The sequence below is a fragment of the Canis aureus genome, chromosome X, assembly GCF_053574225.1.
Source record: "Canis aureus isolate CA01 chromosome X, VMU_Caureus_v.1.0, whole genome shotgun sequence".
NCBI classification, from domain to species: Eukaryota; Metazoa; Chordata; class Mammalia; order Carnivora; family Canidae; genus Canis; species Canis aureus.
This window is the reverse complement of record NC_135649.1, coordinates 108,355,053-108,382,022: the sequence shown is the minus strand read 5'-3', so window position 1 is coordinate 108,382,022 and position 26,970 is coordinate 108,355,053. Positions and strand designations below refer to the sequence as shown.

The window sequence follows — 26,970 nt, the reverse complement described above, 5'->3', positions numbered from 1 at the left end:
TATACTACAATAATTTTCAGAGACAATCTTTTAAAAAAAATCTCTTTGGTGCCTATTTTGAGTAAAATCTTGCTAAAACTGTAAATTCGTATTTTTATATATACCAGTAAAACTATTAGTACGTATAAATAAAACTATTACTCTTGAATTTTCAAAATTAATATTTTTTACTAAACTATACAACCAGAAAAAATTCTTCATATTTATAAAATCTGTGCTTTAAGTTAAAAAAAATTACAGAGAACATATCAGATGTTGAATCAGATGTTGGCTTTAACATTAAATTTACAAGTATTTTAATCAACGTTATTAAAAGTGGCCAAAAAAGAGTGACTTTTTAAAAACGAGGCATCCCAATGAAATATTAAAACACACAAGAAAATGGAATAGGTTTCACTACCCCTACAAACCCTATCAACTCAATTCAACAAGCATTCATTAAGCATCTGTAAAATGTGGCAGATATAGTGAAGGATAGGTATACCCAAGAAGGTCTATTTTGGGGGAAGGAAGAGAGGGAGAAGAAATAATGGGTACAGTTGAAAGAACAAAGGCATTTTTGGAGTTAAAAAAATTGGATTCAGACCGTGTAATCCTGAGCAAGTTACCTACTTAAACTCTCTGAGCCTCCGTTACCCCTCATCTATAAAATAGAGATTACACCACTGTACCTTTGTGGACTGTGTGACCATTTGAGATAAGGTCTATACATCCCAGAGCTTGGTATATAGGAGATAATGGTAGGTATAGCACGATGAGTATGATCAAAGGGATAAAATGACTTATTACCAGTAATAAGTAGTACAGAAATTCAGAGAAAGGAGAGATGAGTTTGGGAAAGCAAGAGTGAAGAGGTAGAGTTAGGAACTTTTAGAGTGGGATTTAGATGGGTTGGATGGATCAGGCCTAAAAAAGGAAAGGCCAGGTATGGAGTGCCAGTGCAAGCAAGGACACAGAGGCATGCATGAGGAAGAGAAAAAAAAAAAAAAAAAAAAAAAAAACCAAATCAGTATGGAAATTGAGGGGGCGGTGAAATTAAGAGGACTCAGATTCCTGACAATCTGGAACGGCAGATACATTTATATTTGGTCCTGTAGGTAAAGCTCTCTTTTACCAACAAAAGATTTCCTGAGCAAATTCTATGTACAAGGCACTGGGAGAAATACACATACAAACAAAATAATCTTCAAGAAGCTCATAATCTGGTGGAAATGACAGACAACTAAATAAATAAATAGAATACATTCTGAGAAGTATTCTGTGTTGGTAGCTCAATGGATTTAAGAGGTGAAAATGATCATTCATTAAAATTTATTTTTTTTCTGTTGCATAATAAGGATAAATAATAAATGACTTGTAATCTTTAGGCTAGAGTGACTGAATGGTTATGTCAAGATTAAGCAGAGAGAATGCGGAAGAGAGTCTTCTGTGGGGGAAGGGAAGGGACAGAGAGAAAGACGAGTTGGCGTTGTTTTCAATATAAAGTGACCAGATATTTAAAACACGGAAATAAGACCCCTGGAAAAAAGAAATAAAGGAATCTAAAACTAAATCCTATGTTTCACATTTTCCCAGTTTTCCACTTCCAATTGGGAGATTTTGGTGCCACTGACTGAAAATGGGCAAACCAGGTATAGAAATCAAATTGTTCTTGATATCTATAAAGCTCTGTCTTTTAAATGACTTGTCTAGCTAGTGTATCAAATTCAGTATTAACCTCTGATTTCATTATCTTGTCCTATCACAACAACTCTGGTGTCCTCTATCCAATTCTGTTCCAGTCTAGCCCACATCTGTGCTTTTTCTACTGCTACCCATATGATCTTGGATTTAGTTCCTATTACCTTAGAGCTAGGTTCCAAATTTCTATCTCTTCTAATAATTATACAAAGATAACAAAGCTTATCATTTATTTTTTATTTTTTTTGAAGATTTTTATTTATTTATTCATGATAGTTACACAGAGAAAGACAGAGAGGCAGAGACACAGGCAGAGGGAGAAGCAGGCTCCATGCAGGGAGCCCGACGTGGGATTCGATCCCAGGCCTCCAGGATCGCGCCCCGGGCCAAAGGCAGGCGCCAAACCGCTGCGCCACCCAGGGATCCCAAAGCTTATCATTTAAAACTCACCTCTCTGCTCAGTAAGCAGCAAAAATATCCACCAGCGTATTTACTGTATATCCCTCACCTATTTATTCTACCACAATGAAGAGAACAATTATTTAGGAGTCAAGAGCTACAGGTTTTTAGTGGCCCTGCTAGTAACTAGATGAATTACCTTGCTCAAATTCTTAAACCACTTGGGGACTTCCTGCTTCCTTCTCTATGAAATGAGAGGCTAGAATACGATGATTTTCTTTCTGATTATCTTGTGAGGTGGTTTCCTTACATGTAACACTGATGAAAACTTGTTTAGTTGAAAACGAGCGAGATTTACTTAAGAATGCCTTCATTTTGTCTGAAACAGGACTGTGTAATAATTCTAATCTGGTTTCTTTTACTAATGTAAAGACCTATTGACAAATATAAATCACTCTAGAATCAGGAATTTTGATAAGGATATACTGGTTTAGAAGAAGGCATGTTTTATATTGGCTAAACTCTGAACCCTAAAATAGAATTTGTTAATGACTCATGCTGGCAAAGCAACTACATTCCTCTGAAATAATTTTTCTCATACAGTAGTTATTAGATTTTAAATCCTCCTTGACTTGAACATAAGAGTGAACAAGAAGAAATGCTGTTTATGTTTCTAGGATTATATATTAAGAAACTGTTTTAAGCAATGGTTTATAAAACTTTTAGGTCCACAGACTACTGTATTAGGACAAAAGTCCCCACAAACTCAACACTACTGACTTCTATTTGACCCTATTCATTGTATTAATAGGAACTCTGAAATGGAAAGAGACTTCTGGTTAAACATAAATGTTTTACTTTCTACTTTCTTCTAAAACCGGACTGAAATTAGGATAATGGAAAAAATTATGCATAAACTCACAAGGACAAAGAACAGGAGGGGAAGCAAGAGCAGAAGATGATGAGTAAGTGGTAACTTACACAGTAGTTAAGAGAAAGCTTTAAAAGCTTAGCCTAGGGGAATGAAGTCAATAAAAAATAAGCAAATTCTTGCCACAAGGCCCTTTCCAACTGGCTATTTGGTCTCATTTTTAAAATAGATTTATTCATGAGAGACACAGAGAGAGAGAGGCAGAGACATAGGCAGAAGGAGAAGTAGACTTTATGCAGGAAGCCCGATGTAGGACTCAATCCTGGGACTCTGGGTTCCGGCCCTGAGTCAATGGCAGATGCTCAACCGCTGAGCCACCCAGGTGTCCTGATACCTCATTTTTTTTTAATAAAAAAGATTTATTTATTTGAAAGAGAGAGGGAGAGAGAGAGAGGAAAGGGGCAGAGGGTGAAGGGGAGAATCTCAAGTGGACTCCCTGCTGAGCGTGGAGCCCAGTGCAGTGCTTGATCTCAGGACTGTGGGATCGTGACCTGAGCCAAAACCAAGGGTTGGGCACTCAAACAACTGAGCCACCCAGGTGCTGTTACCTCATTCTTTTTTTTTTTAATTTTTTTTTTATTTATTTATGATAGGCACACAGTGAGAGAGAGAGGCAGAGACACAGGCAGAGGGAGAGCAGGCTCCATGCACCGGAAGCCTGACGTGGGATTCGATCCCGCATCTCCAGGATCATGCCCTGGGCCAAAGGCAGGCGCTAAACCGCTGAGCCACCCAGGGATCCCTGTTACCTCATTCTTAAATGAGAAAAAGATAGCAAAGGATCTCCAGGCATTTGAGGAAAGGCTCTAAATATGAATAACAGCTATCAAAATAAACACAAAAAAGGATATAAAAGGAAACAGAGACAATATAAAGAACAAAAGAAAATTTTAAAAACCTGGTAATTTATATCCACCAATAGAGTGAAGCACCCATGAAATAAGAAGCTTTAAAAGGGGTAGGGGGAAGAAACCATTATCATCAACAAAAACTACCAAGAAAAAAAATGGAGACAGAGTTCATAGATTAAAAGACTTAAAGAGATATCAACCAACTACAAAATAGAGATCTATATAGATCTTGATTTGAACAGATTACAAAAAGAAAGATGAATTATAACAACAGGAACAACTGGAAATTTGAACACTGCTTAGATATTTGTATATTGATTTTTTAGGTATAATGACAGAGTTGTATTATTTCTTTTAGGAATCTTTATCTTTTAGAGATACACACTAAAATATTTATGGAAGAAAGTTTACAATGTCTAGGATTTGCTTCATAGTATCAAGAGAAAGGAAAAGAAAGGAAACATGCAAAAAAAATTTTTTTTGACTTGAGAAAGCTGAAGCAGCAAGGAGGGTATATGGGAGTTCTCTATATTCTTTTGTTTCCTTCTGTAAATGTTTGACACTTTCCATAATAAAAAGTTTTTAGAAAGGGAATAGAGAACAAGAAAAATCTAGGAAATTAAAAATGATAGTAGAAACAAAAACGTCAATAGAAAGTTTGAAAGATAATTGATACTTCCTAGAAAACAGAAAAAAAGACAAAACTGGAAAACAGTAAGGAAAAAAATGAAAAGGTTCAAGAAGGTCAACATATTCAAAGAACAGGAGTTATAAAATGGGGAAAAAATGACAAAATACTTTGCCAAAACCAAAGAAATGAGTTTCTAGATTCAAAGAGACCACCCAATATCTGGTATGATGAATTTTAAAAATTCACAATAAAGAAATATCACTGTACAAATTCCAGAACACCAAGGATAAAGAATAGAGTGATTCTAAAGTCTTCTAAAGAGGAAAAGCAGCTTACATACAAAGGACTGGACATCAGAACTGGAATAAACTTCATAATTACAACACAGGAAACTGGGAGACAATGGAAACAATGCCTTCAAATATCTGAGGGAAAATTATTCCTCACCTAGAATTTTACACTCAGCCAAATTATAAATTAACTGAGGGGGTAGAATAAAGGCATTTTAAGACATTCAAGATCACAAAAAATTAATCATCCATTCACCCTTTTATTTACTTATTCATGAGAGACAGAGAGAGAGAGAAAGATAAAGAGAGGCAGAGACATAGGCAGAGGGAGAAGCAGGCTCCATGCAGGGAGCCCGACGTGGGACTCAATCCCAGGACTCCAGGATTGTACCCTGGGCCAAAGGCAGGAGCCAAACTGCTGAGCCACCCAGGGATCCCCCGAATACTGATATTCTTAACAGGTAGCCTTCTCTAAAAGGAATTGAGCATTTATTTCCTTTCCTGATATCTTTTAGGTTTTCCAGTTTTATAGTTTCCTTTACCTATGTTATGCACAACACAGATCCTGTAAAATATATGAAACCTACTCTTGTTCTTGTTGTGAATGAACTCTTTTAAGTTCCGCCAATGTAATTTTATAACATGGAATTTAAGCATAAAGTTATACAAGTAGCGATATAAAGTAGGGCACTGAGGATATAATTTAACTCCCTGGGCCTAGCAAGAATCAAGTAAGTAGTGTGCCAGTTGTAGAGACTAGATAGGAAAGAAAATACATTCAGGAAGGGAGTAAGAGAAAGGAAAAATAGGATGGTGTTTATAGAGAATGCTGGAATTTCTTGGAATGATGATATCCAGGGTAGGTGACTAACTGGGAAGAATAACATCAGAAATAATAAATGATCATCACAAATATCCCTTCCTGAAAATTTTAAAAGTTTAAGATTATATATAAATTGCAGAGGAAAAAATGATGTCAGAAATCAATACAACTACTAGAGGCTATGTGATAAAATAGCCAATATTACTAAATAAAAGATTTAAATATTTTAAAAACTATGTATAATTTCTTCTAAATAACTATGTACCTAAGGGTCAAATTCTTTTTTTTTTAAAATTTATTTATTTTTGATAGTCACAGAGAGAGAGAGAGAGAGAGAAAGGCAGAGACACAGGCAGAGGGAGAAGCAGGCTCCCTGCACCGGGAGCCCGACGTGGGATTCGATCCCGGGTCTCCAGGATCGTGCCCTAGGCCAAAGGCAGGCACCAAACCGCTGCGCCACCCAGGGATCCCCTAAGAGTCAAATTCTATATAAAATTGTTCAAAATCAGAGGATTAGAATAAAAACTTGGAGACCAGAAGTCAAAATGATAAAGTCCTTAAAATAAAAGCTATTCTGCATCCAGTAAATCAGTACGTTTTTACATTAAAATAATCACATTAATTTGAAGATGAATCAAGCCCAGTTTGAATTTTCTAAACCTCTATTTGCAAAAGCCCAAGATGAATTTATAATACTTCTTTTATAACATGGCAACTACCATTCTCACTAGTCATATGATTCCTAGCCCAGTAGGAAAAATTCACTAAAATAAAGTCTAAATTTAAAGACAGTAGCAGAAACAGATTCAGAATGTAAGTAATTGGCCTAGGAGTCACTGGAGATCTGTTGAGACCTTTCAGTTTGCTTAGACTACTCAAACAGTATAAACAGTCACAGCACTTACCTTTCAGTGTGGCCTTCTTCAATACTTTCATGGCATAAAGCTGTCTAGCATCAGAGCCTGAGATTTTTTTGACTAAGAAAACCTGTATTTAAATGAGAGATAAGTTTTACAAAGTATCACAAACTATGCCATTGTTAAAAATAAGATCCTTTCTATAATAGTTTATTATTAGAGATTCTGATAGACTGTAGATATTTCTTTTTCTTATGTATCAACTATAAATACAATGAGTTGTAAACACTGGTAATAACTTGGGGTGTCAACATAAGTGAATACCTTGTTTTCTTTCTTTTTGTTGTCTGCCAATTCCCAAAGAGCATATAAGACACAAAAATTTTTAAACTATGTAATTAAAGTCTAACATGTTTGAAGTATAACACAGGTGGTCATTGCTCTGCTTTTAACAAAATAAAAATTCTTCTGATTTGATAGAAATTGTCACACAGTTCTCCTTGACCACAATTTTCTATTGATATAATTATTTATTGATAATTGGTCTTTTCAAGGTATGAAAACTGCACATAAATTTTTCATTGCTGGGCAAAACAATTTAAAACACACTGAAGAGGCCATTCACAAATATTTAATGTGACTTAAGACAGAACCCTACCTTTGATCTTTTAAAAATCGAATTATCGTATATAACTAAATATGAAGAACACAGTTCCTAGGTATGTTACTGAGCTTCTTGATTTTCCAAATTATTTTTAGCTTCTTTCAAAATATAGTGTGAAATTTATGCAAAATGAATAAGCCTGCTTTAAATAATTCAGTCATGCTATAACATGACTAATATAAAACTATCTATAAATCTATTCATTTTGATCATTAGGTTTGTGATCTAAGTTTTTACTTAAATTCCAGTTCATTAATTTATAATGTAAAATTAGTTTCAGGTGTACAATATAGTGATGCATGATCTTCTTCATTCAATCTTTAAGCATACTGGCTAAATAGACCTGAATTTCAACTTTTTTCTTCACCTATTCTTTCCTAGCATTTGTTATTGAGTTGCTACAGATGGGAAGAGAAGCAATTATAATCAAGAATTAACTTTCAGGTCAGCTCTCAATTACCTGCACTAGCATGCCAGTCCATTAACACAAAATCAAAAAATGCTACATTCAACTGATTCTAGGGCAAGTCGAGTTTCTCACTTTGAGAAACTGTGCTAAAGGTGATTGACAGTGACCTCAAAAGTCTAGTGAAGAGCACCACAACTTGCACAGAAACTTTGATGCATTGTGTGTTCCTCTCCCCAAATCGCTCCTCCACCCTCCACCCCTCTCATGATGCCTCATCACCCTTTAGTTCTTTTTAGCCAGTTAGCAGGGAGCCAAACTAGGGAGAAAAAGCATTCTTAATCAGGCTCCTAAGATGGAATGATGTTCAAATGTTAAAAGTAATCAGAGATTATTAATATTTTTGAACAGAAATAAATTCTAATTAGGTGAAATAATTAGGATTCACCTGGTATTTATTCTTAAAATTCCCTTATCAAGCTTCTTTGTGCCATTCTACAAGAAAAATTCTCCCTGTGGATTCCAAACTTCTTTCACCCTTCTTTGAAAGTACTTTAACACTTTTCAGCACTTCTAGTTTGTAAAGGACCTTCACAAGCATTTGTAATACATCATCATGATAATTTTGGGAGGCAGGCGGACTAAGGAATGCCTATTTATAGCTGCACAAGCTATGGCTAAGAGAGGTTAAATAATTTGACTAGTGTCACAGTGGAGGTATTGGAACAAGAACCAGGCCAGCCACCCAGTTCTGTGCTCCTGCTCAGGCACTCTTAATCTATTCCCTCTGGCACGTCACCAGTCAAGTGTAGCCGGAGCAGCAGTGGTCCCAGATGCCATCGGATCTTCCCCAACCACAGCATTCATGACCTTTCGAACTCCCCCATGAAGCTATTCTAAGCTCTGACAGGTCATCCCTGTTTCCTTGGCTTACGCTGTCTTTTTAGGATGAGTAAGAAAGGAGACGCCCTATTTTTAATGTTTGCTATTTATAGTAAGGTATTTAAGTTACTTTTAAAGAAATAAAGGGAGATGCATGCTAACCTCTGGCAACTTAAATATTGTGTTCTCTGAAAATCTAATGTATAGAAAGAAACCAATCTATTTGGGTTTATCCATAATGCATCTGCATGATAATACAATTTCATAGCAGATACTATGTGCTTGGCCTTTTATCATTTAATTTTCACTATTAACCTATGAGGTCAGAACTATTATTTACTCATTACTTCTGTTTTTTTAAAAATATTTATTTATTCATGAGAGACACAGAGAGAGAGAGGCAGAGACACAGGCAGAGGGAGAAGCAGGTTCCATGCAGGGAGCCCGGTTACTCATTACTTCTTTCCAGAATTATATGTTAGATATTGTGCTACCAGCTCAATGCTGAGACACGGCACAAAGAATGTCCCTTGTACTCACTGAAAGAACACATAGTCTAGTTGAGGAGATAGCCAATAAACAAACAACTACACAAGTGAAAAACTGCGATTGTGGTGAGTGCTGTGAAGATGACATGTATAATGTTCTGACAGGGTAAAATACAGGGATATGACCTAGTCAGAATGGGAGAGAAGACTTCTTTGAGATGATAACCATGAAAGGTATTAATAAGATGAAGAAGGGGTGGGGTGGAGTGTTTCACGCAAAGGAAGGCACACGTGCAAAGGCTTTCTAGTAGGATGGAGCCAGGGGCTTAAGAAAAAAAAAGGGCCAATGTAGCCAGAACACAGGTAGTGAAAAATACAAAAGTGATGTTGTTGAGGTTGCTAGGCACCAGAACAAGGGGCTCCTCAACCATCTTAAGAGTATGTATGCCTTTATCCTAAAGGCTAAAGGAAGCTACTGAAGTATAAGATTACCTCTTGTTGGCTGTCATGTAAATAGTGGCTTGAGGAAAGAATAAATTTGGAAGTTCCAGTTAGGAGCCTCCTTCAACAGGCCAAGGAGAAATGGGAGTGGTATAGAATGGAGGAATGGCAGGGGAGGAGAGGACAGGCATGATTTGAGAAATCTTTAACTCAGTAGGACTTGCTGATAGATCACATTGGTGGTGAGAGGCAAGGGGAAAGGGTGGGCCATGGAACGATATGTTAAAAATGCCTCCCAAGTTTCTGGCTTGCTTAACTGGATGCCATTCACAGTTGCAAAGAAAAGTGAAACAGGATAGGATTGGGGGGGAGGGGAAAATCATGACTTTGGTTGTAGACATGTTGAGTTTAAACTGCCTTTGAGTCATGTGAAGAGAAAAAAATATGCAGCTGTACATAGAGTTCAGAGCTTAGAGGCACAATCTAGATTGGAGATAGAAATCTGTTAGGACAGCTGTATGTGGGTTATAATTAAGACAGTGGGCATAGAGAAAATAATTAGTAGGGAGTATAGAGTGAGGAGAAGGCAGCCTAGAATGGAACCTTGAGGAATTTCAATATTTAATGACGGCTGAAAGGAAAATAGGGCTTGAAGAGGTTAAGTAACTTGTTTAAGCACACATAACAAGTAAGTAGAAGGGAAAAAATCCATGTCTGGCTGATCCAGAGCTTAAACTTGCAACCATTACATTCTACTGCCTACTTAACCCTATATTTGAAACAAAAGCATCATTTTGAGTTTAAAAGAGGTTAACAGATGTAATAAATTACCTATGTTAGCCAAGAATTGCTAAACAATCCCCCTAAAATACACAAGGGAGCTAAAGTGGTGTTGTTTTGAGGGCTTGCAAAGCATAATATCTTCAGATGTTTCATCACGGGGAGGTGGTAAGGAAGCATTGCAATGTGAAAGTTGAATGCAGTCGGAGAATCTTCCTCCTACTGAGGAATGGATTAGTTATATCAAATCATAGTAATCATAATACTGTACTTCTCAAAAAGGAGGACAGAAAGTGTCCTGAGGTATGCAGCAGGGGGACAAGGAATATTTGAAGAAAATGATGATGATGTTGCATCTTCTGGACCAATTGTAGTTGGTGGCTCTGGGAAACATTTTTTGATATTAAAAACAAACATGAATATCATTGAATAGAATGCAACCTTTGCATTCATTTTGAAAACTACTTGTAAGTCTCCAGAATTTCATACTCATAGTGGTAATCCCCCACCCTAATTCCATGGGTGTAACCATTCACTTTCTGCTGGTATTAGGGATACTCTGGAAGAAAGATTGGGATATATTGCTATAATGTATCTGGCAAGATCACCTTCCAAATTTACATGAGGACTCAAAAAGATTATCAGGGGAATATTTTTTATTTTAATCATTTGCAAAATGCAATTGAGAGGTCACATGGTCTTTAAGATAAAATAAATATGAAGTGATTACTGACAATTTATGAAAATTTCCAGTGTCCTTTGAATGACTTTATTCACTTTCCCAAACTTACTGATAGTGACAAATTTAAGAAGAGAGAAACATTGCTTAAACAAATATTTCATAAAATATTTCCATTCTCCATCTGTATGAACAAATTCCAAAAAAAAAAAAAACACGTTTTAAAAACACACACACTCATGACTTACCTTTCCAAATGATCCCTGCCCTAATACTTTTAAAAGTTCAAATTGGGAAGGATCTGCCTTTTCATGTCCTTCCTTTACATGATGTGTGATCGCAATTTCTTTGATACTGCCTTCTTCCTATTGACATAAAAAAATAAAAAGGGAGGAGAGAGTTAGAGATAGTTTCTCCAGCTATAAATCAAGAAATATAAATTTAGCATATCATATTAGAAATCCTCAAATTATTATTATTTTTAAAGTAAGCTCTATGTCCAACATGGGGCTTGAACATGTGATCCCAAGATCAAGAGTTGCATGCTCTACCAACTGAGCCAGCCATGTGACCTGCAAATACACCTTCAAGTTAAAAGTCAGAGAGAATGATACCAGCCCACTGCATAAACCAATTTAACCTCTACTTAACGTTAGCACTGAGGTATTTCCAAGTCTTCATTCTTCCTATTGGAGACAATTAGAATAGTTTCATGGGATAAGGGCAGAGGGTGTAAAGAAGTCTGAAAACACAAAAGAATAATTTGCTGTGTTCTTTTTTTTAAGATTTATTGATTTATTGATTTATTTATTCATTCATTCATTCATTCATTCACGACAGACACAGAGAGAGAGAGGCAGAGAGACAGGTAAAGGGAGAAGCAGGCTCCATGCAGGGAGCCTGATGTGGGACTCGATCCCAGGTCTCCAGGATCAGGCCCTGGGCTGAGGGCAGTGCTAAACCGCTGCGTCACTGGGGCTGCCCTAATTTGCTGTGTTCTGACATGTGCTGGTATTAGGTAGAACCATGTCCCCCTCCACATACACAAATCATGTTTATTGGAGAGTGGGGTTGAAAAATATTCCAAGGCAAACATGGTGATTTCTTTTTTTTTTTTAAAGATTTTATTTATTTATTCATGAGAGACACAGAGAGTGAGAGAGGCAAAGACACAGGCAGAGGGAGAAGCAGGCTCCATGCAGGGGGCCTGACGTAGGTCTCCAGGATCACACCCTGGACTGAAGGCGGCGCTAAACCGCTGAGCCACCCTAGCTGCCCAAATATGGAGATTTCTACCCTCAGCAAGGCCATTTGAATCAGTATGCTGAAATTTATTTTGTTGGAAATATATAAATTACTTTCTGTTTCGAGTACTTGAGATCTGAGAGGTGGAAAAGGCAATAACTCTAAAACACAAAATCAAAAAAGATTTAACATATGGATGGAGGATTAGACACAGGAAAGAAGTTACTACTACTCAGCATAGTAAAACAGTGGAAGGTCTTAGGGTTAAGAAAAGAATTTTTAGACAGCGGATACTTCAGTATATCTGAGGGAAGGCATCAGAAATGAAGAAAGGTTGAAAATATATGTAGGTATATACAGAATTTCAATTACTTATTTACTCTGGGATTAGCAGATAAAGTATACCTTATTTAATTAAGACAAGTACTATAGGTTACAGCCAAAAACAATGAAGCAAAACCCAACAATACCAGAAATATAAGCCTATCAAAGACTATTTTTCTCTTTTTTTTTGCCTATCATGTTATTTTTTCCTACTGCCTAAGTATTAGTGGAATCGAATGTGTTGTACACAAATAATTATTTTTATTATTTTTGTGTTCCATATGCATGTTTGAGCTTAACTAATATTTTCTGAGATAGGATGTTGGCTATATATAGAGTTACACAGTTTTTATTTTTTTAAAAATCTTTATTAATTTATTTAACTCTACGATAGTCACAGAGAGAGAGAGAGAGGCAGAGACACAGGCAGAGGGAGAAGCAGGCTCCATGCACCGGGAGCCCGACGTGGGATTCGATCCCGGGTCTCCAGGATCACTTCCTGGGCCAAAGGCAGGCGCCAAACCGCTGCACCACCCGGGGATCCCATTTTTTAAAAAGATATACTAGGTATCCTAATGTGGCAGGTTTTGAAAATGAGCACTGAAAGGAAGAAAAGCTCCTGTAACAGGACAAAAAAGGAATCCAGCTCCACCATTTTACTTCGTAAGACCTAAGTGTGTAGACTGTGTGACTACTTAGGCAACTTAATCATTTTGAATGCTCTCAAAACTGTGGCAACAATAAAACAATCTTCTAACATGGTTTAGTCCTTTATTTTGTAATTTCACATGCACTATCTCCTTTATTTCTCATAATCATCCTGTGCAGTAGGTGTTAGGGTAGAACCAAGCATTACCTGACTCTGAGACTCTACTCCCTTCCTGTGCAACCCTTCTCTGCAAATAAGACCGGTGTATAGGGGCTCGAGAGTGATAGCTCTTTGTAGCTATATTAGGAAAGGTAGGAAGCAAATTACCAAATTATTTTAAGAAAACTTTCAAAGAACACTGTATATGTGGAACTGATTAAGGAAGACTTAGATTAAAATCCAGCAAATATTTATTAAGCACCTATCATGTACCAAGCCTGGATTAGGTGCTTTTTTCACCTTTTATCTTACACTTATGTTTTATAACAAATCTTTGGCTACATATCAATGTTAGCGAGGGCTGATAACAGGGTGGAGTATACTTCAGAGCAAGCAAAAACATCTCAGAATTCTCTACAGACTCCCCCATTCATCACTAGAAATTTGACAGATCTTTTAAAGGCCAAATGATTTGAATACAATCTAAAGTTTAAAGAGATTAAGTAAAGATCACAAACCAATAACTGGCAGACTTCTGGCTCAATTCCAGGTTCTGACTTCTAAAACAAGGCTCTTAGCATTATACCACACTGAGACTGTTAGAGCCTCTGTGGTTCTCCATCCAAGATCAATGACAGGAACATACACATTTATTTCCTACTGGTATGTAACTCTTGGGTCAGTTAGCTAAAGTGATTAGAGAAATGTCTCTGAACTTTTGGTAGCATATCCTCATCAGTAAAAAAAAAAATAGCATATACCCAATATTTGTATACTTATTGGGTTATAGATTATATATACTTTTTCTATTACTAAATTATGTACATTACACATGGAAATGAAACTATAAAGAAATTCTCCTCTTTCTTTTCTGTAACCCAAAGTGCTGTCACATCACATTTTAAAGACTAGTGGATTACAGACTTAAACTCAAGAGGCCAAGGTCACAGGTTGGATTTTAACATGTACCAGTCAGCCTACTATGGAAAAAACTATCTGTTCAAGAGCCTAACTGGAATCTAACAGCCATGTATGCCTTTAAATCATGAGGCTATGAAGAACTATACTCTATAACATTCTATGTCTTACCAGTTTTCTCGGGTAAGTGGGATGTAATTTTTTTTTAAATTTTTATTTATTTTTATGATAGTCACACAGAGAGAGAGAAAGGCAGAGACATAGGCAGAGGGAGAAGCAGGCTCCATGCACCGGGAGCCCGACGTGGGACTCGATCCCGGTCTCCAGGATCGTGCCCTGGGCCAAAGGCAGGCGCTAAAGCGCTGCGCCACCCAGGGATCCTGGATGTAATTTTAATTTTTTTTAAAGATTTTATTTATTTATTCATGAGAGACACAGAGAGAGCAGTAGAGACACAGGCAGAGGGAGAAGCAGGCTTCCTGCAGGGAGCCCGATGCGGGACTCGATCCCAGGTCTCCAGGATCATGCCCCGGGCTGAAGGCGGCACCAAACGACTGAGCCACCCAGGGATCCCCCTGGATGTAATTTTAGACTGCAATATTGTTTCATTTCTTATTTCATAAAAATACATACTATAATTGTATGTCACAAAGGTGCAACACAGGTAGGGAAGGATCACTGAATTATAAATGTTTTGTATTTTGCAGTAGGCATAGAGGATCAAGTCTTATTCTCATAATGAGAGCTGCAATCAGGTTATGGACCTCAAAATAAACAGCAGTAACTATTCAAGCCTTCCTTTCCTCTCATGTCAACAAGTTACCAAAAAACACAGAATCTCCCTTTGACCCTTTCATTCAACAAACATATACTAAAACATCTACTATGCATCAAACATGGTAATGGGAATACCTTTCTTTCTTTCTTTTCCTATTTCCAATAGCATGGCCCAGGTATAATCCTTAATTACCTTTCCTGTGGAAAACTGAAACAAACTTGGTTACTCGTAATGACCCCTTTGTGCCAATGCCAGTCCACTTCATCCTCCTGCCAAATTCACTTTCTGAAATGAGAGCTCCAGTCATATGACCAGAGTGCTCAAAAGCTCTCCTGAGTTTTCATAAATTAAATGCACTGCTTCACCTTGGCACTTGAGGCCCTCTACAATATGGCTACAACTTACTTTTATGGTATTTTCTCCCAACACTGCCTTACACGTAATCTTTTGTCAACCTGGGTTCTTTCCTGTTCCTCAAACATTTTGTTTTTAAAATCAAAGTAATACATGCACATGGATGACAAATCAAATAGTGACAGAATACCTTATGATTAAATGCAAGTCTCTTCTCACTCCCATTCCTCAGGTTTTTAAAAAAGTTCTTTCTGCACTTACTTTGATAATTTCTTGGTTTATTAAAGACAATGCCTGCTAATTTAAAGTAAGATGAAGGAATTGCTCATACCACTTTCATCATCTTCCCGATTGTTTGATAATTATATTACTTTTACATAAACTTCTTTCTATTACTGTTGTATAGAATCCTAACTTCTTTGTTTTGTTTTGGTTTATTTCAAGATTTATTTATTTGAGAGAGGGAGAAAGAGAGAGAGAGAGAGAGAGAGAATATGAGGAGGGTTGGGGCAGAGGGAGAGGGAGAGAATCTCAAGCAGATTCCACCACGAGCACTGAAACTGATGTGGGGCTCAATCTCATGACCCTGAGATCACGACCTGAGCTGAAACCAAGAATTGGACACTTAACTGACTGAGCCACCCAGGAGTGGAACCCCATGTGGGCCTTGAACTCACAACTCTGAGATCAAACCCTGAGCTGAAATCAAGTGCTGGATGCTTAAATGATTGAGCCACCCAGGTGCCCCTTAACTCCTCACTTTACAAAGGAGGTTAATAATGCCTATACGTTTTTTCTCTCAAACTTCCCTATGTTTTTATTCATATTAAAAAATTAACATTCTCTTCTGAAACTACAAGCAAATCCTTCATGCTGTCACCACAGCCATTTATTTATTTACTTGTTTGTTTGTTTCTTTGTTTGTTTAGCAGGCCTATACACCAGCATTCACATTTTTAAGACAATATATTGTTTACATCCTGGCTAGAAAGTACATTAAATTTCCTTTTATATGGGCCCATAAAAGTGACTTCCAAGACAATCCAAGGGGACTCAAAACAAAACAAAACAACACTTACTTCATCAAATGCTTAAATTCATGATACATTTTACTCTGAGTTCTATTGGGACCATAATTTTTTTTACATGTTTTTCTTTTTTTTTTGAAGATTTTATTTATTTATTTATGAGAGATACAGAGAGAGCCAGAGGCAGAGGCAGAGGGAGAAGCAGGCTCCCTGAGGGGGGCCTGATGTGGGACTCGATCCCAGAACTCTGGGATTACACCCGGAGCTAGGATCACAGCCCCATCATCCCTGGGGGGGGGGAGGTTAATCTGACCATTAGTCTTAATTTTTCCTTAATCCTTTACCATACTTCCCATTCTTCTGAGAGCCCTCCATTAGGTTGTTCTCTAGGCTTTGCTGCATAGCTATTACCTCTAGATATCTCTTCAGTGCTTCCCTTGTCGAACCCACTATTCACAGTTTCCCATGTCCTTCTCTTTCTCAGATTACTCCCTTGTAACTTGTTAAGAAAGGTGATGTGGAAAAAAGTTTTCTGAATCTTGCACATCTGAAGATGTCTTTGTCTTCACATTTGTACACTTTGGCTTGGTACCAAATTCTAGAATAAAAGCAATCTGGCCTTGAAAGTTGATGCTAATGGTCCACTGCCCTCTAGCAGCCAGGACTGCTACTGAGATGGGTAATGCTAGCCTTATACACATTTTTTTTGGGAAGGTGAACTGTTTTCTTTCCAGAAGCTCTAAGAATTTTCTCTGTCCTTGTACTTCTGAAATTCCACACTAGTGAGATAAATATGGGTCTCCTTTCTCTTAGAATGCTAGATGGTTGGTAAGCCTTTATAATCTAGAGACCTGAATTCTTCTCTGTGTCAATGCTAACATTTTTTTTTCTTTTGATAATTTCCTTCCGTCCATTTTTCAGGGTTTGTCTTTTTGCAATTTCTCTATTAGTTAGGTATTGTATATCTGGGATTGAATCCTGTATGTCACTTATCTTTTTTCTATTTTCTGAGAGACTTCCTTGGTTTTTATTTTCCCATCCTCATACTGAATTTCTTATTCTGGCAAATCTTATTTTAAAATAAATTTGCAAGTGCTCCTTTTGTCAATGTTTCTTTAAAAAAAAAAAAAACAACCCAGCAACTTCCTCCACTCCCTACCCTTTTACCCTAAAAATTTCTAAAGATCTGTCCCTGTTTTATCTTTAACGCATTTTTTGGGTTCCTTCCAAGTTTAAATTTTTACTAATCACATTAGCAAGCTACCTTCCTTCTATCTACTTTTATGTGTATGTAGTCATAGGAGTATAGGCAAAATACCCTTGATTGGTATCTCAATGCCAGACTGTGCTTAATGTCACCAGTTTCTCCAAGTTATGGGACCATGGGTATTTTTGAAATGAATTTGAGGTTCAACCAGGACAATACTAAAGCTTGAGTAATCTTGAACAACACGGAGAAAAGCAACAATGTGCTCTTCTAGCTCATAACTAGAATCCAATGAGATGGGTACAGAGAGGAATATCAAATTTCTGAAGGCACTGATAATCCAAGGATGGACATTTGCATGTGACAAACAGATCGTGCCAATAAACCACTTTTTACCAAAGTAAGTCTGTTACATTAAAACAAAGAAGTACAGTTTGTAAAATTGTATTTTTCCTGTAAGTACACAGTGAAGCAACTATAATTTTATGGAAAAAGAATTTTGTCAATGAAGTCAAGCATAGATTTGAGTTAGATCCATTATTCCCCTGTGAGGTTCACATATTTTTACATTCTCTGGTACAAGTATGTGTGTGTGTGTTTGTGTGTATATATATATAATTTACTTATTTATGAGAGACACACAGAGAGAGAGGCAGAGACATAGGCAGAGGGAGAAGCCGTCTCCCCATGGGGAGCCCGATGCCAGACTCAATACCCAGACCAAGGATCACACCCCAAGCCAAAGGCAGACATTCAACTACTGAATCACCCAGGCGTCCAAGCATATATTAAATGATACATTGATATGTGCCCATTCATCATCACGAAAAAACTTACATTGTATATTTCTAAAAATTATAGTAGATTCTGTATTTTTATTTTTACAAAGTCTATGTTTATTTGATAAGTAAAGTTCCAGTTGTAGGTAAAACTGTGAGGCTGGCAACTGTCTCCATCACACCCCTGTATCATTGGTCTACACTCCCATTATTTTTGGATATTTGCCATCCCCAGCCTAGGTGTACAATACCCTCAAGCTATGTTTGGGAAGTCATTCATTCATCCATTTAAACATTTATTTATTGAGTACCTTATACATGCCAAGCAAGCACTCTTCTAGGTGCCTGAGATATGTAATAAATGAAATAGACCAAAATCTCTGGCATTTTGGGGAGAAACCAAGCGATAAGAATAGGTATATTCAGGTTAGAACAAGATACATATTCTTTTTTACCATGAAAAAAAGATACTAAGTTGGGTAAAAGGGATCAGAAGTGCAGGGATAAAAAGGAAAGCTTGCAATGTTTTTTTGAAAGTGTGCAATTTTAAATAAAACCATCACTGCAGGTTTTACTGAAGAGGTGCTATTTGAGTAAAGACCAGAAGGATGTGATGGAGTCAACCATCTTGGGGAAGAGTATCTCAAGCAGAGACAAGCCAGTGGAAAGGTCAGTGTGGGAGCACACATGGAAACCAGTGTTTGGATCAGAGAGGAAGAGAAGAACAGGTAAAGAGGAGACTAAAATTCAGGAGGCTCTGGTGCTTTTGCTTCTTCCTAATTGCCTGGTCCTAATGGAAATGTTTCTAATCTATGATATATTCTCTTAGGGCCATTCCTTTCTGTTAGAAGGCAATTCAGATTATGAGCCACATAGTGTGTGAGGTGTTATTGATACTAAGATAGAGTATCTGCTCTCTAGGAATTTACCTAGGGTTTCAAGGATTTATTATTGGATATATACTTGTTTAGATGTGACCTATCATAGAAAAAACAAGGTCAGTTAACAAATATAATTTTAGGAATTCTGTAAAGAGTATCATTTTAGACATCACAGAAAAATGGCAGAAGAAATTCATGGACAGGTGGACCTTTCGGTGTTCCTCCAGTGACACAGAAAGTCCCCTCATTTGTTTTCCAGGACCACCAAGAGGTCTGTAGGTTTCTTCTTAAATGGTCCTTAAAGTTCACCCCTTAATGGGAAAAAATTAACCTAATGTTTCCTTTTTAAGTCGAGAGAAAAAGATGTAATTTTGTTCTGAAAATGTAAAGGGATTAAAGAAAAGGAACAGAAAGCGATGCTGTCTATTTGAGTTACAGAAAACCTAATATTGTAACACACTACCTTTAAGTAAACAGACTGGGTGATATTAATTGATTTTAAAGGATGATTCAACTTTTGGCATTATGCCCTGACTTGTATACATAATTTCCTTTTTCCTGCTCTCCCTTGGGTCAGGAAGTGTGTTCTTAAGGCATTTGTATTTTCTAAATTGTTTTGAATGTCAGAAAATACAGTTGGAACTTGAAGTAAATTATTTAAATTTTTTTTGGGTAAAAACTAATAAATAAATCTTTTCTTTTCTAACCATAGATATGTAACTATTTTTTTTGCCTACCATAAAGACCTTACAAATGAAAAACGTATACTTTATCTGCCTCTTGAATGAAATTCAAAATTAAAGTATTAATCTCTATACAGATACCTAAGGTTCTAGAATACGTAGTTTTTAATTTTAAAAAGATGTTAATTTTTAGATGATCTAGATACATAAAAATTTAGGCTGGTTATTCAAGCCATGCTGGAAAAAAAATCACATTTTAAGGTATTCCAGAATACAATTGGACCAAATCCAACTTACTTATTTGTTAATGGATGATAAATATGCTCAACATTTTTCATTTAACCAAATTCTCTAAGAGTATTCCAAGCCAGCTTCTTCTTTCTATGTTTGAGAAACCAGCATTGCTTTTCTCCAGACTAACATTCCTAATCATTGCTACACAGAGCAGTTTTCTCCTAATCGAGAATCCCAATCAAAAAATTAAATTCTCTTTAAAGAGCAGCAGGATAGCGCAATTCTCATGGCAAAATATCAAGTTTATTTGGCAGAATTTTAGATGAAATAAAATGCAAATTATCATTCACTAACACATTTTAACAAAATAATGCTTTGAAAGCTGTGCCTACTCTAGGTTAGATAAAATTACTTAAAGTTACTTAAATACAGTTGATTAAAAACTTCAAAATTTGAAAGGAGTCAATTTCAACAAAACTCTGACTTTAAGCTCTTCACTCTCTAAAATAATACATTTTCCAACCCATCAAAATATTGCTTACATAATAATCTCCTAAATACTAGTAAATTCACAATTTTGTTCATGACTGGTTTAATATTGAGTTACTGTCGTCTATTTTATTATACAAAATTACAAACATGGACAAAATAAAAACTACCAGTAAAAAAAGCCAATGTAAAAATAAGTTTACAAAATATACAGTTGAAACGAATAATACACTTAAGTGGCTTTCTTTTAGCAAACAGAAATACTATCCTTTAAAAGTTCTTTAAAAACTGGTTTTGAAAAAAAAAACTGGTTTTGAATTTTGGAAAGCTTCTTAAACAAATATATAAAATGAAATAATTGTTTAATTAGTATAATTACACTGAGCTCCTACTAAAACATTTTAGTCTTTACAGAAGTTAAACAAAGCTTACCTGTATAGAGCGAACACGAAAAGACAAAAATTTAAACATGGCTACGAAACCATGATGGTGATAAAAGAATTTCTGACTGTAAAACTTAGGTTGGAAAGGGAAGGCCAAGCCCCTGCAAAGTTTTCTCCTACCAGCTGTTCCGGCAATTAGAAAATTTCCTGTCAGGCGGGTCCTGAAATGCTAGAAAAAGAGGCCTGACAATTTTCCTGTGGTAAAAGAAAGGAGAAACGTAATGGCGAGGGCACTATGTAGCTGATAGGTAGGGAGGCCAGAACAGGAAACCAAAACAGATTTGCTGATAGCAAAATCCTGTTAAAATGTTAACTCCTGGTTCCCAGCATTCTAGACAATTTTCACAACCAGCGAAATGAATATTATTTTATTTCAGATCCTGAGAAATGCCAGTATTTAACTATATAACTCTTTAAAAGCAAATGAAACTAATCAGCACTATTAAAATAATAAGTCATTGATGCATATGTGAAATTTTACCCTTTGTAACGTTGACACACACACTCCGAAGGACAGTCTCAAGACTATTTTAAGGTTATATATAGACAAGTCATGGGTGTTCCCTGTCAATGAGGCATTGTTTCATAACTACAGGAAGAAAATGATCACATGCAAGAAACTTTGATTGTGATATAAGGACAAATTCTTCCTGTCTTAAGTTAAAGTAAATTATATTTAAATTCACACTGGTTATAGACTTCAATTATTGGCCAGGTTAAAGACTTCAAGGTCCATAGCTAAAAATCCTAGTTGATAAAATTTAAATTAAGAGAAGGGCACTGAGGGGGGCACTTGATGGGATGAGCATTGGGTGTTATACTATATGTTGGCAAATCGAACTCTAATAAAAAAATATACTACAAAAAAAGAAAAAAAAGAAGAAGAAGAAGAAGAAAGAAAGACCTGAGGTGCCTGGGTGGATCAGTAGGTTAAATGTCTGCTTTTGGCTCAGGTCATGATCTTCAAGTCCCCAGATCCAGCCCAGCACTGGGCTCCCTGCTCAGCAGGGAGTCTGTTTCTCCCTCTGCCTTCTGCCCCTCACCCTGCTCATGCTCTCTCTCGCTCAAATAAATAAATAAAATCTTTATAAAAAATAAAAGACCAACCCCTGGGTTATCAGTGAGCAAAAGAAACACTTACTGAATAAGCCAAACTGTAAAAGGAGGGGTTAAGTTACCAGACAATTTCTTACTCTATTTTATTCTCTAACAGCCTCTAGAATTTCTTCTAAGGTATTTTTATTATGGAAAAATATTTTTAAAAATATGCCAATAATCAGAATATGATCATTGAGATAGTGGCATTTAAACAAAACCCAAGGATAGAAACACTGAGAGCTGTGGGAAAATGCTCTACTTGATGTGCCTTTAACCTATGTGGAACCAACAAAAACATCAATCATTAATATACATAACCTATATGAATTTAATAAAATGACTGAATTTTCAAAACCTGAAGACAATTATCATATGATTTCACTCATATGTGGAATTTAAGAAACAGAATAGATGAACACAGGGGAAGGGAGGGAAAAATAAGATGAAATCTTAGAGGGAGACAAACCATAGGAACAAACAGGGTTGCTAGAGGGGAAGTAGGTGGGGTATGGGATAACTGGGTGATGGGCATTAAGGAGCGAGTTTGATGTAATGAGCACTAGGTGTTATATACAACTGATGAATCACTAAACTCTACCTATGAAACTAAAAATACACCATATGTTAATTAATTGATTAAAAAAAAACAAAACAAAACAAAAACATAAAACCTGAAGAATCTTCAGAAAACACCAAAAATGATCAGCTAGTTTTCTGGATAAAGGAACCATGATCAAAGTAGGCACATATTTGATGATGGAGCTATCTATAATGGAAGCTCACTTTAACACTACTTTACTGAGCAAACAGAGTGTCGATTAGGTGCTATAGGTGCCATTTGAAAGGCCAGGGCCCTTCCTGCCATATCAAATTTTTGCGGCTATGTTCTATAATGTTCTATATATGTTTAGCTCCTTACAAATGCTCAAAAGGGCAGCATGGTTAGGACAACCACCTAATATAAAACTGCAGTCTGAACATGAGATGCCTTTTAAGAATGTCAAGAAGCAGCAAACAGCATGGTTACTGTGCAACTGATTAAGACATGCAAAACAAAATAGGAGTGTCTCTATATACAGCACTTATCAACTTTATTGAAGTAAAGCACTTATCAACTTTATTGAAGCCACCAAATAACCTTTGAATTTAAGGGGTTAGTCTAAATTGGCTTTAATGACTACTGATGCTCAGGTTAACAGTCACATTTTGTTGTGTGCTGTCTTTTTAATATTAGCACTAAGAAAATGGTGCGATATTTCAGATACCAAAATCCAAAATAAGTCTCCCTGAGTTGAAATGATACCTTAATGAAAGCACTGTGATACCAACTGTGTAAAAGATAAACAGAGCGAAAAAAAGGAATAAAAGAATAAATGTGACACTTTACATCTGATGGAGATGTTAGGACATTTGGCTACTTGTCTGGGAAATGCAGAAGCCATAAAGGAAAATAACAGCATAGATTTTATTATAAAATTCAAAAACTTCTCTACATGAAAAGGCACCATAAATAAAGTTAAAAGACTAGTTCATATGATTGGAATCCCTTATAATCATATTACAACTCATCACTGAGCAACAGCTTTATATGGGTGCAAACTATCTCCTAACCAAAAATGAATGTGCTTAAGGCCCTCTGGTACATTGCTTATGGCACTGATACAGTTAAAGCACATGCCTCTGCCCCTACCAGATTTATCTTCAGAACAGACACCATACTTATCTTTGCATCCCCATAGTAAAGAGCATATAGTAGGAATTCAAATAATGGCTGCCTTAGTAAGAAGTATCACATGCCAAAATCTGAAACAGATAATATTTGTGTGGCTGTGTGCATGAAACTAGGTATTATTGTTTATATTTTTCCTGCTTCTTTTGACTTTCTTTAAATTTATCTTATTAAAATTTCCGCTAACTAAAACCATATCTGGGGGCATCACAATGCCAGATTTCAGGTTGTACTACAAAGCTGTGGTCATCAAGACAGTGTGGTACTGGCACAAAAACAGACACATAGATCAGTGGAACAGAATAGAGAATCCAGAAGTGGACCCTGAACTTTATGGGCAACTAATATTCGATAAAGGAGGAAAGACTATCCATTGGAAGAAAGACAGTCTCTTCAATAAATGGTGCTGGGAAAATTGGACATCCACATGCAGAAGAATGAAACTAGACCACTCTCTTGCACCATACACAAAGATAAACTCAAAATGGATGAAAGATCTAAATGTGAGACAAGATTCCATCAAACTCCTAGAGAAGAACACAGGCAACACCCTTTTTGAACTCGGCCATAGTAACTTCTTGCAAGATACATCCACGAAGGCAAAAGAAACAAAAGCAAAAATGAACTATTGGGACTTCATCAAGATAAGAAGCTTTTGCACAGCAAAGGATACAGTCAACAAAACTCAAAGACAACCTACAGAATGGGAGAATATATTTGCAAATGACATATCAGATAAAGGGCTAGTTTCCAAGATCTATAAAGAACTTATTAAACTCAACACCAAAGAAACAAACAATCCAATCATGAAATGGGCAAAAGACATGAACAGAAATCTCACAGAGGAAGACATAGACATGGCCAACATGCATATGAGAAAATGCTCTGCATCACTTGCCATCAGGGAAATACAAATCAAAACTACAATGAGATACCACCTCACACCAGTGAGAATGGGGAAAATTAACAAGGCAGGAAACAACAAATGTTGGAGAGGATGCGGAGAAAAGGGAACCCTCTTACACTGTTGGTGGGCCTGTGAACTGGTGCAGCCACTCTGGAAAACTGTGTGGAGGTTCCTCAAACAGTTAAAAATATACCTGCCCTACGACCCAGCAATTGCACTGTTGGGGATTTACCCCAAAGATACAAATGCAATGAAACGCCGGGACACCTGCACCCCGATGTTTCTAGCAGCAATGGCCACGATAGCCAAACTGTGGAAGGAGCCTCGGTGTCCAACGAAAGATGAATGGATAAGGAAGATGTGGTTTATGTATACAATGGAATATTACTCAGCTATTAGAAATGACAAATACCCACCATTTGCTTCAACGTGGATGGAACTGGAGGGTATTATGCTGAGTGAAGTAAGTCAGTCGGAGAAGGACAAACATTATATGTTCTCATTCATTTGGGGAATATAAATAATAGTGAAAGGGAAAATAAGGGAAGGGAGAAGAAATGTGTGGGAAATATCAGAAAGGGAGACAGAACGTAAAGACTGCTAACTCTGGGAAACGAACTAGGGGTGGTAGAAGGGGAGGAGGGCGGGGGGTGGGAGTGAATGGGTGACGGGCACTGGGTGTTATTCTGTATGTTAGTAAATTGAACACCAATAAAAAAATAAATTAAAAAAAAATTTCCGCTAACTTTTCTTTATTCTTGTCTCTTACTGGTTTTAATGTTTATCTTATTGTTTAAAAAGTAAACTTTAGGGGCAGCCCGGGTGGCTCAGCGGTTTGGCACTGCATTCAGCCCAGGGCGTGATCCTGGAGACCTGGGATCAAGTCCCACGTCGGGCTCCCTGCATGGAGCCTGCTTCTCCCTCTGCCTGTGTCTCTGCCTCTCTCTCTCTGTTTCTCTCATGAATAAATAAAATTTTTAAAAAAGTAAACTTTATTATTAAAAGTATACATGTCTATTACAGAAAACTTGAATAATAAACAAGGAGAAAAATTTAAAAAAAATCACTATTCTTGGTGCTTTGCTTTCCAGTCTTTTTCTGTATACACACATATACACACTTGAATATTACTATACACATTATCACTTTTTTCTGTAAAGGGCCAGACAGTAAGTGTTTTTGGCTTTACAGGCCATATGGGCTCTGTCAACTCTGCTACTGCAGTGGGAAAAGGAATGGGTGATGCCTAGTATACAGCCAGAATAATCTTAAAACAGAAATCAGACTGGGTCATACCTCCACCTCAAATTCTTCAAATTCTCAAATTGTTCCTGCCACAGAACAAAATCCAAATTTCTCAGTCTCTGAACCATAAAGCAAGCACTAATAAACACCACTTGATCATGACTTGGGAATATACTCACTATATCATTCAGATATGAAGTCAGTATTTGGTTGTAGACATTATTTTATCATATTAAGGTCAGACTAGAGGAATGAATAGTCAGTTTTATAACACGTCTTACTATCCATTAATAGTCACTTAGTTTATCTCCTTTGACCCAACAATTTGATAATGTAGATCAACAGATGTCCTGACATGTTTGTATTTCTGGGAAAAATCCACTGTTTTAATATATGTATTTGATTTGTAAATTTTCTTTTTAAAGATTTTATTTATTTATTTATTCATGAGAGACACAGAGTGAGAGAGAGGCAGAGACACAGGCAGAGGGAGAAGCAGGCTCCACACAGGGAGCCTGATATGGGACTCGATCCCGGGTCCCAAGAATCAGGGCCTGGGCTGAAGGCGGTGCCAAACTGCTGAGCCACCCGGGCTGCCCGATTTGTAAATTTTTAAAAGGAGTTTTACATCTATATTCATAAGCCAAATTGGCAGAGTTTCATTCTGTATGTTAGCTTTCATTTTCAGGGCTTTGCTAGCTTTATAAAACAAACTAGAAGGCAATGTAAATTTTTTCCTATGCTTTAGGACAATTTAAAGACTACAGGAATGATCTATTTCTTGAAAGTTTCAAAGATTTCTCCATGAAATCATAGGGGCCTGGCACCATAATTGGGAGGTGGAGAGTTTAGCATTTTAAATTTCTCTCCTGCTATTGACATATTCTGTTTTTCTATCCCTTTCTAAATGATAACATTTAGATTTTTCTAGAAAACCACATTTCAGCAAGACTTTTTTTGAAGATTTTATTTATTTTTTTCATGAGAGACACCGAAAGAGAGGCAGAGATGTAGGAAG

At 36.6% G+C, this 26,970-nt stretch overlaps 1 protein-coding gene across 11 annotated transcripts in view; it reads right to left on the bottom strand.

Moving 5' to 3' along the window:
• RPS6KA3 (ribosomal protein S6 kinase A3) overlaps positions 1-26,970 on the bottom strand; it is a 114,403-nt gene that overhangs the window by 43,507 nt on the left and 43,926 nt on the right. For 10 of the 11 annotated variants that reach the window (XM_077888779.1, XM_077888776.1, XM_077888772.1 and 7 more), the window contains 2 exons: positions 11,051-11,167; positions 6,511-6,592 (listed from right to left, as the gene is read on the bottom strand). In XM_077888779.1, coding sequence (XP_077744905.1) covers positions 6,511-6,592; positions 11,051-11,167 — 199 coding nt within the window. Of the gene's footprint in view, positions 1-6,510; positions 6,593-11,050; positions 11,168-20,962; positions 21,121-26,970 lie in introns of those variants that run through there. The other variant, XM_077888780.1, reaches the window with a different exon arrangement.